This window comes from Osmerus mordax, chromosome 1 (genome assembly GCF_038355195.1).
Source record: "Osmerus mordax isolate fOsmMor3 chromosome 1, fOsmMor3.pri, whole genome shotgun sequence".
NCBI classification, from domain to species: domain Eukaryota; kingdom Metazoa; phylum Chordata; class Actinopteri; order Osmeriformes; family Osmeridae; genus Osmerus; species Osmerus mordax.
In genome coordinates this window covers 22,492,788-22,507,530 of record NC_090050.1, presented here as the reverse complement: position 1 = coordinate 22,507,530, position 14,743 = coordinate 22,492,788, and the positions used below count along the sequence as shown (strand labels likewise).

Below are 14,743 nucleotides of genomic sequence, written 5' to 3'. Positions count from 1 at the left end.
ATCTTCTAGATTCAACATGCAGCCTAGCAGAGAAACACTTCAGACAACAGCTGTGAAATAGGCTGGTTCTAGAACTAAACTCTTCTCTTTCCGTCTCACCTCCTCCTCTCCATCACTCCTGCTCTCTCTCTCTCTCTCTGCTCTGCTCCATATGCCAGGCAGCAGGTGAGGTTGGTAATCATTCTGTGTGTGAGGGCTGCCTGGAAACCTGCCAACATGGTCTGCTACGCATACAGCGCCGCTCAGGACTGAAACCTGATCTGTCTGTCTCACCAGGGCCCAGAGCAAGATGGAGAGATGGAGGAGAGAGCAAGAGAAAGACAGAGAGAGAAAGAGGAGGTTGACGGAGAAACAGAAGGAGCAGGATTAAAGAGAGAGAGAGAGAGAGAGAGAGAGAGAGAGAGAGAGAGAGAGAGAGAGAGAGAGAGAGAAGAGAGAGAGAGAGAGAGAGAGAGAGAGAGAGAGAGAGAGAGAGAGAAGAGAGGAGAGACGAGAGAGAGAGAGAGAGAGAGAGAGAGAGAGAGAGAGCAAGGGTGTGTGAGAGAAAGAAAGAGAAAAACAGAGAAGATGTGTCTCTAAAGTACTCTGTACTCCATGCAGACCTGCCGTCCAACAGAATAAGAATCACCCATCAGGTTCAGTAGAACTGTGAGCGTCAGATCGATCACCTGCCCTGTCCTGACCACAGGCCGGGTGATACGAACTTTAACACCTTCCTGGTTTGAAGCTTGTTGTTGTTCTTTGTGTTTGGAAGCCCTCGTCTTTTGGAGTCAGAAGCAGAAGAGAGCTGCCAAACTCTTAAGCTGTGTTTTCTTTCATTATGCTTCTGTTTCTAACACACAATCACCTCAAACTGGACTCAGTGCATCTCCATGGCTACACCTGGGGTAGCACTGCTGACTGAACTACAGAGCACCGACCTAGTAGATACCATAAACGCTTGTGATTTGATACTAAGTACCTGTAGAGCTGGAGGAGGGAGGCAGAGTGTTTAGGGAATTGAAGGCAGTGACAAAGAGAAAAAGTGATTGTGAAAGAGGGAGATCAAGGCAGAAAGAGAGGGATGGAAGGAGAGAGAGGGGGATGGAGTGAGAGGGGAGGATGGAAAATGCTGAAAGGCTTTATCAAGGGCAACACTACTGTAATTGTTTGACCAGTAACTAGTCTGGGCAACAGTCCCTCTTGATTAAATGTAATTTAATTACTTCATTGGCTTGATAAGAAATAATTGTACTATTGGCAAAGCAAGCTTATACAATGTAAACAATGAATAAATAAGAACACCAGGATGTAATGAGATTGAAATAGCACACACACAAAAGAGAAGCTTTACACTGTTACAGCATGCATGGTTCCTCTGGCTTCTCCTGAAGTGAGGTTGGTTCTCTCTCTCTCTCTCTCTCTCCCTCTCTCTCTCCCTCTCTCCCTCAACCCCATCATTTCTTCTCTGTCTTGATCTCCCCTCTACCCCTCCCTCTATTGCTGGTATATTTCTCCATTCCTCCCTCATCCCCACCTCTCTCTCCCTCTTCCGCTCCCTGGGTTGCAGAGGATGAAAGGTGAGAGAGCCCTGGGCTGGGGACAAGGCTAGTGACTGATAATGAGAATAAAGATAGCTCTCATTTGATAGATTACAGTTGATGCCTCTCCCCCCCCCCCCCCCCCCCCGCTCCCATTTGGTTCTCATTTTCGTTTCCTGTCTTCCCCCCTCCCTTTCTTTCTGCCTTCTCTCCCTCCCCCCCCCTCCCCCGTGTGTCTTTGAACTTGTTCTACTCTCAGCACCAGTCCTGCTGTATTTCTGGCTCTGTTGTGTTCAGGTTTCAGAGAGTGCTGATTTCTCTGGTAGCAGGTTCTTCCCCTCATCACACCACTGTTTCTGTCCACCACACACACACACACACACACACACACACACACAGTGTGTGCCATCCTGTCTCTGTTTCGACCTGTCTACAGTCAAATATGCTTTAATACGCCAGGCGTTTCCCTGATGTAACTTCATCCTTGACTTCTGCCAGGAGATCAATAACTTCAGCTGATATCAGATATCTAGTAATGATCACACAGACGGGAGCACATTGGGACAGGGAAGATCCTTCCTCTAACAACAGTAGGGGTATTGACTATAGACGAGGTGGGGAGTGTAGGATTTAGAGGTGCAGTGTCATTGATGATTGGGTGTTTGTATACTACTGTGCTGCATAGTGGATTATTGAGTTGGGAGAGAGCTGGAGGGAAGGTTTCTCTTTTGTCTGTTTGCTATTTCAACCTCATTACATCCTGGTGTTCTTATTTATTCATTGTTTAAGTTACGTAAGCTTCCTTTGCCAATATTTTAATAATTTCTTATCAGGCCAATGAAGCATTTAAATTAAATGGAAACATAGAGAGAGACTGTTTCCCAGTCTAGTGACTGGTCAAACAATTACAGGAAGGTTGCCCTTGATAAAGCCTTTCAGCATTTTACACCGACTCTCACTTCATCCCCCTCTTTCATCCTTCATCACCCTCTCTCTCCCTCCACCCATCTCTATCTTCCTCCACCCCCCTGCCCCTCTATAGGAAAATAATCTCACAGGCTCCATTTTACGTGGATGTGTGTGTGTATGTGATTGTTTATTTACAAGTGTGTTCTCTACAAGTGTTTTCCTATGTGCTTTAGGTGTTTGTGTGCATCTAACCGTAAATGTGTGCGTTTACCTGTCTGTGAATGTTTACCTGTGTGTATGCGTGTGTGGTGTGTGTGTGTGTGCAGACACGGACTACATCAGTGAAGAGGAGGAGCGGAAGGTGGAGAGGATGCTGTCCTTCCTGACGGAGGAGTCCCAGCAGGCTGCAGCCAGCACCGCTGTAAGTACACCACCCTGAACACCACCCTGAACACCACCACGCCAGTACCAGTGTACGAGGACGTAGGTGGAGGAGTGAGCTGTGGTCTTCAGCGCCGGCCTGATAATGACCTCAGATAACTGGGTCAGTATCACACCCCGCAGAAGCCTAATAACGACCCATTCATCTGAACATGCAGGAGAGTGGACACAGACTCTACTGTAGTACAAGATGAGTGTATGGGTGTGGAACCGTTGTGGTTGACTACAGAATGATTACACTACTGTAATAGTAGTAGACTGGTGTATACTTACTGCTGGGTATCCTGGCTTGCCCCCAGAGGAGAGAAGGCTGGTGATCCTGGGGGTGAAACGTGATCAGATCTTCAGGGTATAGGTTCCCCGGTGTGTGTGTGTGTGTGTCTCCCTGGCTCCTCTTGACAGGAGTAATAATATAAAACATCTCCTCTTCCTCCTGCTGTTGCAGCATGATCTCAACATGCCTCTCAGAACTGTGTCGGATGAAGTCACAATGCTTTATATCAGTCCACTCCCTTCCTCCTCCTTTTCTACACCTCGCTACAGAGACAGCCTCTGGCCTGATGAAAGCACCTGCTGGTAAAACTGGGGATCACATGGCTGAGCGGTTAGGGAGTTGGGCTATTAATCAGAAGGTTGTTGGTTCGATTTTGGCCGTGCCAAATGACGTTGTGTCCTTGGGCAAGGCACTTCACCCTACGTTCGCTTCGGGGAGAATGTCCCTGTATTTACTGTAAGTCGCTCTGGATAAGAGCGTCTGCTAAGTGACTAAATGTAAATGTAAAACGCTCTATTACCTGTCCTCCCATACCAGCAAACTCCATTCCCCCCCTTCCCCCGGGCTCGCCTCCGTCAGAGACACTCTCCGCCCGCCCGCCCGCTCGTCTGACCCTGCCCCCGGAGGCGGCGGACCAGGAGGCCCCGCCGCTGAGCACCGGGCCCAGGATGAATGAGCTGGGTGTGGGTGGAAACCTGAGCGCCGCGGGCTCTAAATAGGACGAGCGGAGGGGACGGGATACAGAGAGGGAGATTGATTTTTCCCTGCTCTCCTTCTCAAGGTCTCCTTCTCTCCTTCAGGGGGAAAGAGGGAGGGATGGAGTTTCTGACCGATGCTATTTTTTACTACGTCTACGTTTTTTGGACTTTTGCCAAAAAGTTTTTTGTTCGTCACAGGTATCAAATAGCTTGTTTTTTTTTTCTGAAGTAAAAATAACTGCTACCAAGTCATAGATTTAACAATAACTCGTACATTTTCAGATAGTTATGGAATTAGATATAAGCAGATGTGCATACTCTATGACTGCAGTTTGAACCATAATCATGACATGTCTAAGTGGTATCAAATGCCTAGTTTAGGCCTGCCATTAGTGGTTTAGGTAATCCTCTTTAAGACAAGTATGACCTCATGAAACTACGGGAAACACAATATGCACTCTCTTCTTTTTTTCATGCCACCAACCGTGCTAAACACACAGAGAAAAAAAGGAAGAAAGGAAATCGTATCGTCAATTTCGGAAAACGATACAGCGTTTTCCTTTTGTCCTTGTAGAATCCACAAACCTTGTGTAAGTGTTGCTGCCAGTCCAACCAGGAGGAACGTGGGAGACACCATGCGAACAGTCGCGCTGCTCCATTAACAATTTTCTCTTCTTCCTTTTATTCCAGCTCCTCGTTTTAGTTCTAGTATGTGTCACAGCCCAGGGCGAGGAGGGGGAGGGGGGGAGGGGGGGGGGGGGGTACGAGGGCCGTGGTGGGGGTATGAGGGGGGGTACGAGGGGGGGGGGGTACGAGGGCGGGGGGCTGGGAATAAACTATTTGAGAAGCATTCAAGACTTCCATAGTCCTCTCTTATCAGACCTATATTTAGGTTGAGATGGTCCATCTGAAGACGAGATCACAGCAGCCTTCTGATCCATCTAAGAATAACATAATTGTGCCTTCTACCCGCACACTGACAACTAAAAGGTGCTTTTAAGGGGAATGTTCTTTTCCTTCAAAATTTCGAGGCATAAATACATTCCGGTGTTGTATCACCCGATGCATGACTCTCTGGATTGGCACCCCCTCGCGAGTGAAGGATTTCGTCTTGATATCGCAACCAAACGAAGGCACACAGACCTCACATTCATACATTCAGATGTGCCATATAGCGTACAATGTCTCATTATACTTTCTTTGTTATAGAATTCAAGAGAAGAATGTCGGTTATCTGTGTAACTATCAGATGCTATTTTCAACACAAAATCCTTAAAATTCGTCATTCAAACCGTATAGTAACAAACGCGAACCAACATTCTTGCTCCATGACATCGCATTCTGAGGAAATATACCCCAGTATGATTACCAAAGGAAATTTATTTTGTGTAGCAGGTTGAAAGTATTTCACATGGCTCTTCATATTAATGTATAGGTTCATGCGATTTTAATGCAGTTAGCCTGCGCGTAGGGTAGGTTACTCAGACAGGTCGAAAACAACAGCCTTCTGATCCAGAATAGGCTATCAGCTGTCCTGACCTACAAAAGACAAGTACTAAAAACGATGAATCAACTAAGTATCAACATCAAAAGAAATGTTCTCACCATCAAATCCTTTTTTAAGATAGGAAATATTACTCTTATTGTTTAAGTCAATGAAATAAAATAAAAAATTAAACATAATAATCCCACACCTACCATGGAGTATTCTGTTTTCAGACCTGTCCACCCTATACATACACATATTGGTATTAAATGTATGCTATTAAATGTACATAATTCTGGAGTAGAAGGGAAGAAACGTATGCAGGGGGAGAGCATTTCATGGCAGGCCTTGTTTTCCATTTGATGTAAGTGCAATGCACCCACTGCTAACTCTGACTAGGAAAGTGTCAGATGCCTGAAACTTACTGTGGTTACTCATACTAGTGCCCTCAGTGTACAGTAAGAATCATTTGATGCTGGGATATACAGAACAGACAATAGCGGGGGGTGCATATCACGACAGGCTTAATGCACCCCCTGATAACCCTGACTAGGAAAGTGTCACATGCCTGAAACTTACTGTGGTTACACGTACTACTGCCCTCAGTGTACAGTAAGAATCATTTGATGCTGGGATATACAGAACAGACAATAGAGGGGGGTGCATTTCATGACAGGCTTGTTGTATTCCTTCTTTCCATGAAATGCACCCCCTGCTAACCCTGACTAGTAAAGTGTTACATGCCTGAAACTTACTGTGGTTACACGTACTACTGCCCTCAGTGTACAGTAAGAATCATTTGATGCTGGGATATACAGAACAGACAATAGAGGGGGGTGCATTTCATGACAGGCTTGTTGTATTCCTTCTTTCCATGAAATGCACCCCCTGCTAACCCTGACTAGTAAAGTGTTACATGCCTGAAACTTACTGTGGTTACACGTACTAGCCCCATCTTGTGTAATGCACACACTCACCAAACTCACTCATGTAGGTAATCCCCAAATATAAAGGAAGCCTTTGTTCCACAAAAGTATTATTTTAATGTAAATAAACCAGCCTAACAATCTAGCAATCTAACAACCTAACAATCAGCTACAGTCTAGTTCTGGGACATTATTTCCCAAATAATAATAATTAGTTGGCCATCAACATCACAAACATTACATTGCGAATAATAATTTTAGCTCAAATATAGCTAACTTGATGTTAGCTCGTTACCTAGATATGTACGTTTTCTCTTGCGCTATCTGGAGGATGTATCCTCAGCCTGCCGGGCTGAGGAGAGGAGGAAGTGCTCCGCTGTACTTGCTGTTGTTTGTTCAGTTGTCATGACTTCGTGAGTGATTGACATCCTCTCACTGTTCAGTGGCTCATCGTCCGATCGGAGAGAGAGCAGCAGAAAGCCGCTCATTTGAGTTCCGTGGAGCGACAGCTCCGCAGATTCATATTATTGCGACTTCTGCGATTGTCGATATTTCATAGAATTATGAACCAGCGGCGGCAATGATTTTTTAGCGGCGGCAAACAGGTTCTTTGTGATCTGAAAAGGGTTTTCAATTGAGTCTTCCTGTGATGGTTGTTCTGTTGTACGCTATATGGCACATCTGAATGTATGAATGTGAGGTCTGTGTGCTAAGTGTGTCACTTGGTCTCTGTGTGCTCAAAATAAGCTTGGCTGATGTCACGACACTCTTAGAAAGTGGGTCTTTAGTCCTTAACCTGAAAAAGGAAGGTGACGTGACAAATGAATGAAGTGAATACTGGCCTTATTCCCAGTGAATTTGTTCTGTGTTCTATTCTTATTCTGAGAGAGAGAGAGAGACAGAGACAGAGACAGAGACAGACGGTCAGAAAGACCCTCCGAGAGTGAGAGTCAGTGAGGTGAAAAGAGGGGGGCAAGGAAAGAGGGTGCAGGGGGAGAAGGGGCAGAGGGAGAGAAATAATGGGGGTAGGAGGGAGGGAGAGAGAGAGGGAGGGAAAGAGAGAGGGGGCGGGGAGAGAGAGGGGGCGGGGAGAGAGAGAGGGGGCGGGGAGAGAGGGGGTGATAGAGAGAGGGGGAGAGAGAGAGAGATCCCCCCCAGACACAGAGAGAGACTTCCAGAGAGAAATGGAGAGAGACTTCCAGACAGGGAGGTAGACAATGGATGCCTGACTCTCCCCCTGTTTATTAAATCACCATCCTGTTTGAAAACCTGTCGGACTGCTTAGGCGCTACCAGCTACAGCTATATCTTTGTGTTTCTCTTTTTCCACACACGCTCACACAGACACACACACTCACAGAAACACACCCTCAGAGACGCTCACATACTAACACACACACACGTCACCTACATTTTGTTTATTCATGTTAGCCAAGAACAACAGCTTGTGATGTCTAGGCAACCAGGCACACATCCTAACGATTTTCCTTGAAATGGGAGAGAGAGCCTGGTGTGTGGGCAGAGAAGAGGACGGGGGGTAGAGAGAGAGAGAGAGCGAGAGAGAGAAAGAGCGAGAGGAGGATGAAAAGAGAGAGAGGCAGATGGAGGGGGCAGACAGAAAGAAAGAGCCAATATGAGAAAGGCAGAGAGGGAGCCAAAAAGGAAGGGAGGAGGGATAATTATGGAAAAATTTAGGCAGAGAGAGAGAGAGTGAGTGAGAGAGAGAGTGTGGCCGAGAGAGACATAGAGAGAGAGGAGAGAGTTAGTGAGTCTCAGAGAGAGAGAGGAGAGAGAGAGAACCTACCAAGGGAGATGCACACTAAAGTGGTGTCTGATTTCCAGTAATTGTTTCTACCGAGCCTGACCTTTCTGTGTTCCACACTGCAAAGACAAACACAACTCTCCTCAATCAGCTACCCCCACTTCTGTCAGAGATGTTCCATCAACAACCCCCCCCCCCCCCCCCTGCACAGCTGCCACTGCACCAGCACTGGTGGTATAGAGTGATACTGCATTTATCAATCTGTATCTTCTGTCGTAATTTTAGCCAGTCCTGAGTTTAGGCTAACCTTAGCTAGATGCTAGGGTGACCTGCCCACGGCTCATTCTCACCCCAGCCAGGACGGGGGTATGAGCGCTTCTCAGTCTCACCGTGACATTATTCATAACAAGCTTTGAACTACACTCACTGCTGGAAACATCCACAATCACGCGTCTCTCTGTGCTTCTCTACTCTGGCCTGAAGGGACTGCAATTAATCTCTCCTCAGAAATACCGTCACCTATGTGCTCCATCCCTCCCTCCAATCCCGCCAGGCCTCCCACTCACCTGGAGGTTTGGCGGACTTGAAAGGAAGTGTGAACAGTCATTTCTGTCGCCCGGGGCGATGGGATACTGCTGCTCTGAAATGGATATTAGCATCGTGTTCTCCAGCAGCTAAGAGACAGGCAGAGAGACGATAGGAATAGCACCGAGCACCCTGTAGGAGCAAGCACTGGGATCTGCTGCAGGAATATCAAGCTTTGTAGAAACAGTTTTTACATTTGCATTTACATTGTCATTTAGCAGACGCTCTTATCCAGAGCGACTTACAGTAAGTACAGGGACATTCTCCCCGAGGCAAATAGGGTGAAGTGCCTTGCCCAAGGACACAACGTCAGTTTGCACGGCCGGGAATCGAACTGGCAACCTTCGGATTACTAGCCCGCTTCCCTCACCGCTCAGCCCCCTGACTTTTACTTTGTACTCTTCTGCTCCCGCTCTCTCCGTTCACTAGGGCGAGCACACACACACACGGTCTGCTTTAATATGGACTGTGTGTGTGTGTGTGTGCGTGTGTGTTTTTGACCCATTGCCACCCCCTGTTCTGTTAAATACCACGCTGCCACCTTTTACAGTCCCCAGGCTTAGACAAAGGTTACCTGTCAGGTTTGGCCCTAGTTCAGACGCACTCACACACACAAACACACACAAAAGAACACACACAGAATAACACACATACACATTCAATAACACATACACGCACACGAGAACACACCGGATCCTCTCTCCGAGGCAGCCTGTGGCTCTGTTTCTGCAGAGCTCCTCTCTGAGGAAGCCTAGATGAAGGAGCTGATTACCTCAGGCGGTGGAAGGAGGATAAGAGAGACAGAGGAAGAAAAAGAGAGAAGTGAAGGAGGAAGAGAGAGGGTTTTTTTTTTGGTGACATCCAGTAGTACCAATTCTTAAAAATAGATGATGTTTGACATGGTAAGTGGCAGCTCAGGATCTTGTCCATTTTCCAAGCTCAGTCCTTCTGTAAAGAAGGTGACAGTTCTGAGCAGAGTGAGGAAATGTCTCAGTCCTTCTGTAAAGGACGTGACAGTGCTGAGCAGAGAGCAGAAGATGCTGTTGGAATGCTAGCAGGATCTGCTGTCAGACTGTTGACTGTTGGCATCGTTCACCCTCTGGAGGACAAGAATAATTCAGTCACCAGCACCTCATCCCCAGCACCAATCACACGGCCCCTGGCCTCAAAGACCCCTGCTCCCCCCCTCCCTCCCTCCTCCCGCCGTAGCGACACACAGCGACTGACCTGACAGCGATGCTCTCCTGTGATGTCATTGGCTATTCCGGGGGGGTTCAGAACCCAGGTTCTGCCGAGACCGACGCCCGTCTGGCTGTAGGGGTTGCTATGGGAACCGAGCCTTGATCTACAGTCCGATAGCCCCCCTGCTGCAGAGGTGGTTTGGGTCCAGGTAGCCGCGTGCAGAAATGTAGACCTCTCGGTCTAATCGGTGGATCCTCAAGGCATTGAGATGTGATGGTGTGAAGGTGTGAAGAATGGAAGGCGTCAGCCGGTATGGGGGTTCCCTGGAGGGAGAGAGTGAGAGAGAGAGAGGGAGAGAGAGAGAAAGAGAGAGAGAGGGAGAGTGTGGGTCAAGGGCAGGCGACTGGTCGTACTGGTGGATGCTGTGTGAGAATGAGAGAGTGGATGAGAAGTGTGTGTGTGGTGTCCTTCACCTCTGTGTGTGCCGCTCCACACAGAAACAATATACCCCTCTGAGGAATAATGTCCTCAGGAAGGACACACTGATAGATGGGGGGGGGGGGGGATTGTAGAAAGAAAGAAAAGAAAGTAATCTACTTCGGAGAGACCAGAGGAGATGAAGACTGAGAGAAAATCAGATGTGGAGCGTTACTTGGAAACTCATCTATTATACAAAGCTATGTAATAGATCTGCCTATTTTCCTGCTGCCTGTTTTCCTGGTGCAGGAAAACAAGAAAATGGCAGTTCAGTGAGCAACATAAGCCTTCTACTTTTAGCTTCAAATCAAGCCTCTGGAAACTTTGTGTATTTGTGGTTTAGATTTGCGGCATTACTGTCAGTCAGAAGGATTATGGTTACAGTTCCGTCCATCCGTGTGTGTGTAGTGTGTGTGTGTAGTGTGTGTGTGTGTGTGTGTGTAGTGTGTGTGTGTAGTGTGTGTGTGTAGTGTGTGTGTGTGTAGTGTGTGTGTGTGTGTGTGTGTGGGTGTAGTGTGTGTGTGTAGTGTGTGGGTGTAGTGTGTGTGTGTGAGTGTAGTGTGTGTAGTGTGTGTGTGTAGTGTGTGTAGTGTGTGTAGTGTGTAGTGTGTGTGTGTAGTGTGTGTGTCCACTGGGGATTTCCAGGCTCCACAGTGGGGAGTATTCACCAGACCCTGTCAGCCTCCTGTCAGCCAGAGCTTTCATCTTCTTTTAACCATGAAAACTGCAAGGAAGACTCAATTTATACGGCCTAGCTCTCCCCCATGCCCTCTCCTCTTGAAGTGATACTGAAAAGGGTTCAAACATTCTCAGAGGTCAGATGATCTCACACCTGGGAACAGCCTGTTACAGTGCTTGGGCAGGAATACCTGACCAGGTAACTAAACTAATTTCGATGCCGCCCTCCTCGCATACCCCTCCGCCCTGTCCCTCGCCAGTCACATGACCTGCCTGTGAGAAGCAGGCCTTGGCAGGTGTCCGTCTGCGCCAGTCACATGTCCGTCTTCGGGTCAGAGAGCCTCTCCGGTCGAGCTCTTTGACTGCTGGCGTGTTTCCGCGCGAGGGAACACTCAGAATAGGTGATTAATGCCGTGCCTTGATGCTCCGTTTAGATAAGGTTGCGCCGCCCATGGACGTGTGCCTTCGCGGGACAGTAATGGGAAAACTAACAAAAATGTTACGCCTCAACGCCACAAAAGAGGACTAACTCAACAGTATCTGCCCACGGAAAATCCCACGTCACATTTGAAAAACGCTTGAAAGGGAACGCAAGTGGCTAGCTCTTAGTGTGTGTGTGTGTGGAGCCGCTCCATGGTGGTGTTCTAAGTATAGGTAAATTGCCGTGTTTTGATGAAGGGGGTCCTTGTTCGGGTGTTGATGAGATGACAGCTACATGCTGCGGTCCCCGAGGAGAGAGGGATGGAGGGATGACACGCTGAAGGAAATGAGAAGTCACAGAGTGATGGAGGGAGTAGAATGAAGGGATAGAGGATTAGAGGAGGGGAGGCGGTGAACAAATAGAATAGTGGATTGATGAAGATGGTTGATGGAGGGACGGAGTAATTGAGTGGAGGCGTGCATGAATTCAGTGATGAAGAAAGAGGGATGGAGCTGGAGAGAGAGGGCGGAACGCATTAACGAAAGAATGATGGAGAGGCGCGGGACAGAGAGAGTCAAGGAGAGGAGGAGTGTGTTAGGAGAGGAGATGGAGGGACAGAGAAGAGAGGAAGACTGTTAGAAGAAGAGTTCAGATAGAGGAGAGCAGAGGAGGAGTGTGTTAGGAGAGGAGATGGAGGGACAGAGAAGAGAGGAAGACTGTTAGAAGAAGAGTTCAGATAGAGGAGAGCAGAGGAGGAGTGTGTTAGGAGAGGAGATGGAGGGACAGAGAACAGAGGAAGACTGTTAGAAGAAGAGTTCAGATAGAGGAGAGCAGAGAAGGAGTGTGTTAGGAGAGGAGAGGGGAAGGATAGAGGAATCAAAGCAGAACACAGGCTGGTTAAACCTATAGCTGTGCTATTATATACTGGCTGTCTTCCAAACATATCACTGTCTAACATCTGTGTGTGTGTGTGTGTTCCTTCCTTCCAGCCAACCAGTGAGGAAGACTTGTGTCCTATCTGCTATGCCCACTCCATCTCAGCCATCTTCAGACCGTGCTCTCACAAGTCCTGCAAGTAAGTTCCTTCTCCTGCTCCTCATCCACCTCCTCCCTCCTCTCAGGTGGATCTGAATCCACCTCATTCAAATCCTAAACGACCCGCTCCTATGACTTCTCACACCAGACAGCATAAATGACTGTAACTCCGACTGCCTGTATCAGCGACACCACCCGACCCCAGGGCCTTGAGAATAGCTTTCCTCCGGCGCTACACCTCCGAAACTAAAACCCCAACGGTTAGTTTAACGGACAGGTGAAGGCGGAGTCCTTGATTGGTTGATTAGCCCAGCCGGGGGACGGTGTAGTTCTGGATGACTCAGCGCTCCAGAAACCGCTGAGTCGGTCTGATAAAACCATCGCACCCCTCTGCTTCAGACCTTGAGAGAATATGCATTTGTTCTGTGATGAAATACTCTGAGGCGCGCTTGATTAATGTTCCCTCGTATGCCGTTCTGTCAACTGGGTGGGGTTCTAACTCTGTTTTATGGTGCTTGTGTCTCGTGTGCACCCAGGGCCTGCATCAACCAGCACCTGATGAACAACAAGGACTGCTTCTTCTGCAAGGCCACCATCACTGGGGTGGATGACTACAGCAAGCCTGCTGGGTCCTAACACACCCCTCCTCTAGCCTTACACGCACGCACACACACACACACACACAGGCATAGCCACGTACACATGCCTGTGCACACATGCAAGCACACACACACACACGCTCACAGGTACAGAGTATCATGACACACGTCAAAGACCTAGGTCACACACCCGCTCTCTCCTTTCTCTCTGTGTTTCTCTCACACACACACACACACACACACACCCATCCCCACACACACACACCCATCCCCACACACACACACACACACACACACACACACACACAGGCATGATCCCCGTGGGGTGTGTGCCAGGACTGGGCTCTTTTGTATGCACATCGACCGAAAGACTTTTCAATCGTGTGTTTGCATACGATCCAAAAAACACTCTCCAGAAATCCCCTCTTTCTCCTCCTTATGTCCTCATCTCCTTGTGTCCTCGTCTCCTTGTGTCTTCATCTCCTTGTGTCCTCGTCTCCTTGTGTCCTCATCTCCTTGTGTCTTTGTCTCCTTGTGTCCTCGTCTCCTTGTGTCTTCGTCTCCTTGTGTCCTCATCTCCTTGTGTCTTCGTCTCCTTGTGTCTTCGTCTCCTTGTGTCCTCATCTCCTTGTGTCCTCGTCTCCTCAGCCCTACCTACCGTGGACTGGCAGTGTCCACGAGTCCTGCAGCAGGTAGAGAAGTTCAGGTGTAGGACACCCAGGAGACATGTGACAGTGAGGGATGTCTGAGGAAATCATTATTTATCAATAAATATAATAACATCCTCTGTGGGAATGACATGTCTGAGAGGAACGGGGCACACACACTCACACACTGCCACACACACACTCACACACTGCCACACACACACACACTGCCACACACACTCACACAGGTATGTTCAGGTGTGAAGATCTCCCAACCTTGGAGAGGACGGAGGACGCCATGTTGTGTGTTCACGCTGCCCCCATCTGGCTCGTCCTTGATGGCAAAACAAATGCACCTGTCAGCGGAGATGAACCTGAGTTGCAGCTCGCCTGCATGCTTTCTGTCTGTGTTCTGAGCCCTCACAACGTTCCCCTCATCCCTCTCCTTCGCCGCACTCCTCAGGCACAAGGAGAGGGGGCACCAGACACTCTCAGAGGAACACACGGGCTCCAACGGGTTCTCCAGTCTTCCCTGACGGAGAACCCCCTTAGAAACCTGCTTTTTGGTTCCAAACACAATAGAACTTTTTTTTTTTTTATGAACGTCTCCAGACGTCTATGGTTATACCAACAGACAGCAGGAGGAACGAGTACGGTTTAGACAGGACTGTTCTGCACTGATGAATGCTCAGCCATCACACACCAAATGTTTTTTAGTTTCACTTTGTAACAGAAGAGGGAGGATCTGAAGCCGATTAGGGAGGAGGGGATGACAGAGGAGAGGAGGGGATGACAGAGGAGAGGAGGGGAGGACAGAGGAGAGGGGGGAGGACAGAGGAGAGGAGGACAGAGGAGAGGAGGACAGAGGAGAGGAGGGAAGGACAGAGGAGAGGAGGGGAGGACAGAGGAGAGGAGGGGATGACAGAGGAGAGGAGAGGAGGACAGAGGAGAGGAGGGGAGGACAGAGGAGAGGAGGACAGAGGAGAGGAGGGGAGGACAGAGGAGAGGAGGGGAGGACAGAGAGGAGGAGGGGAGGACAGAGGAGAGGAGGGGAGGACAGAGGAGAGGAGAGGAGGGGAGGTCAGAGGCAAGGGCGAACGGGGA

General features: G+C 48.6%; 1 protein-coding gene across 1 annotated transcript in view; it reads left to right on the top strand.

Annotated features, from left to right (window-relative positions):
* LOC136944869 (E3 ubiquitin-protein ligase RNF123-like) overlaps positions 1 to 14,420 on the top strand; it is a 16,106-nt gene extending 1,686 nt beyond the window's left edge. Inside the window, exons 2-4 of the mRNA XM_067238796.1 lie at positions 2,756 to 2,850; positions 12,348 to 12,433; positions 12,930 to 14,420. Of these exons, the coding sequence (XP_067094897.1) occupies positions 2,800 to 2,850; positions 12,348 to 12,433; positions 12,930 to 13,029 (237 nt within the window). The 5' untranslated portion in view covers positions 2,756 to 2,799 and the 3' untranslated portion in view covers positions 13,030 to 14,420. The remainder of the gene's footprint in view (positions 1 to 2,755; positions 2,851 to 12,347; positions 12,434 to 12,929) is intronic.
* The last annotated feature ends 323 nt before the right edge of the window (positions 14,421 to 14,743 follow it).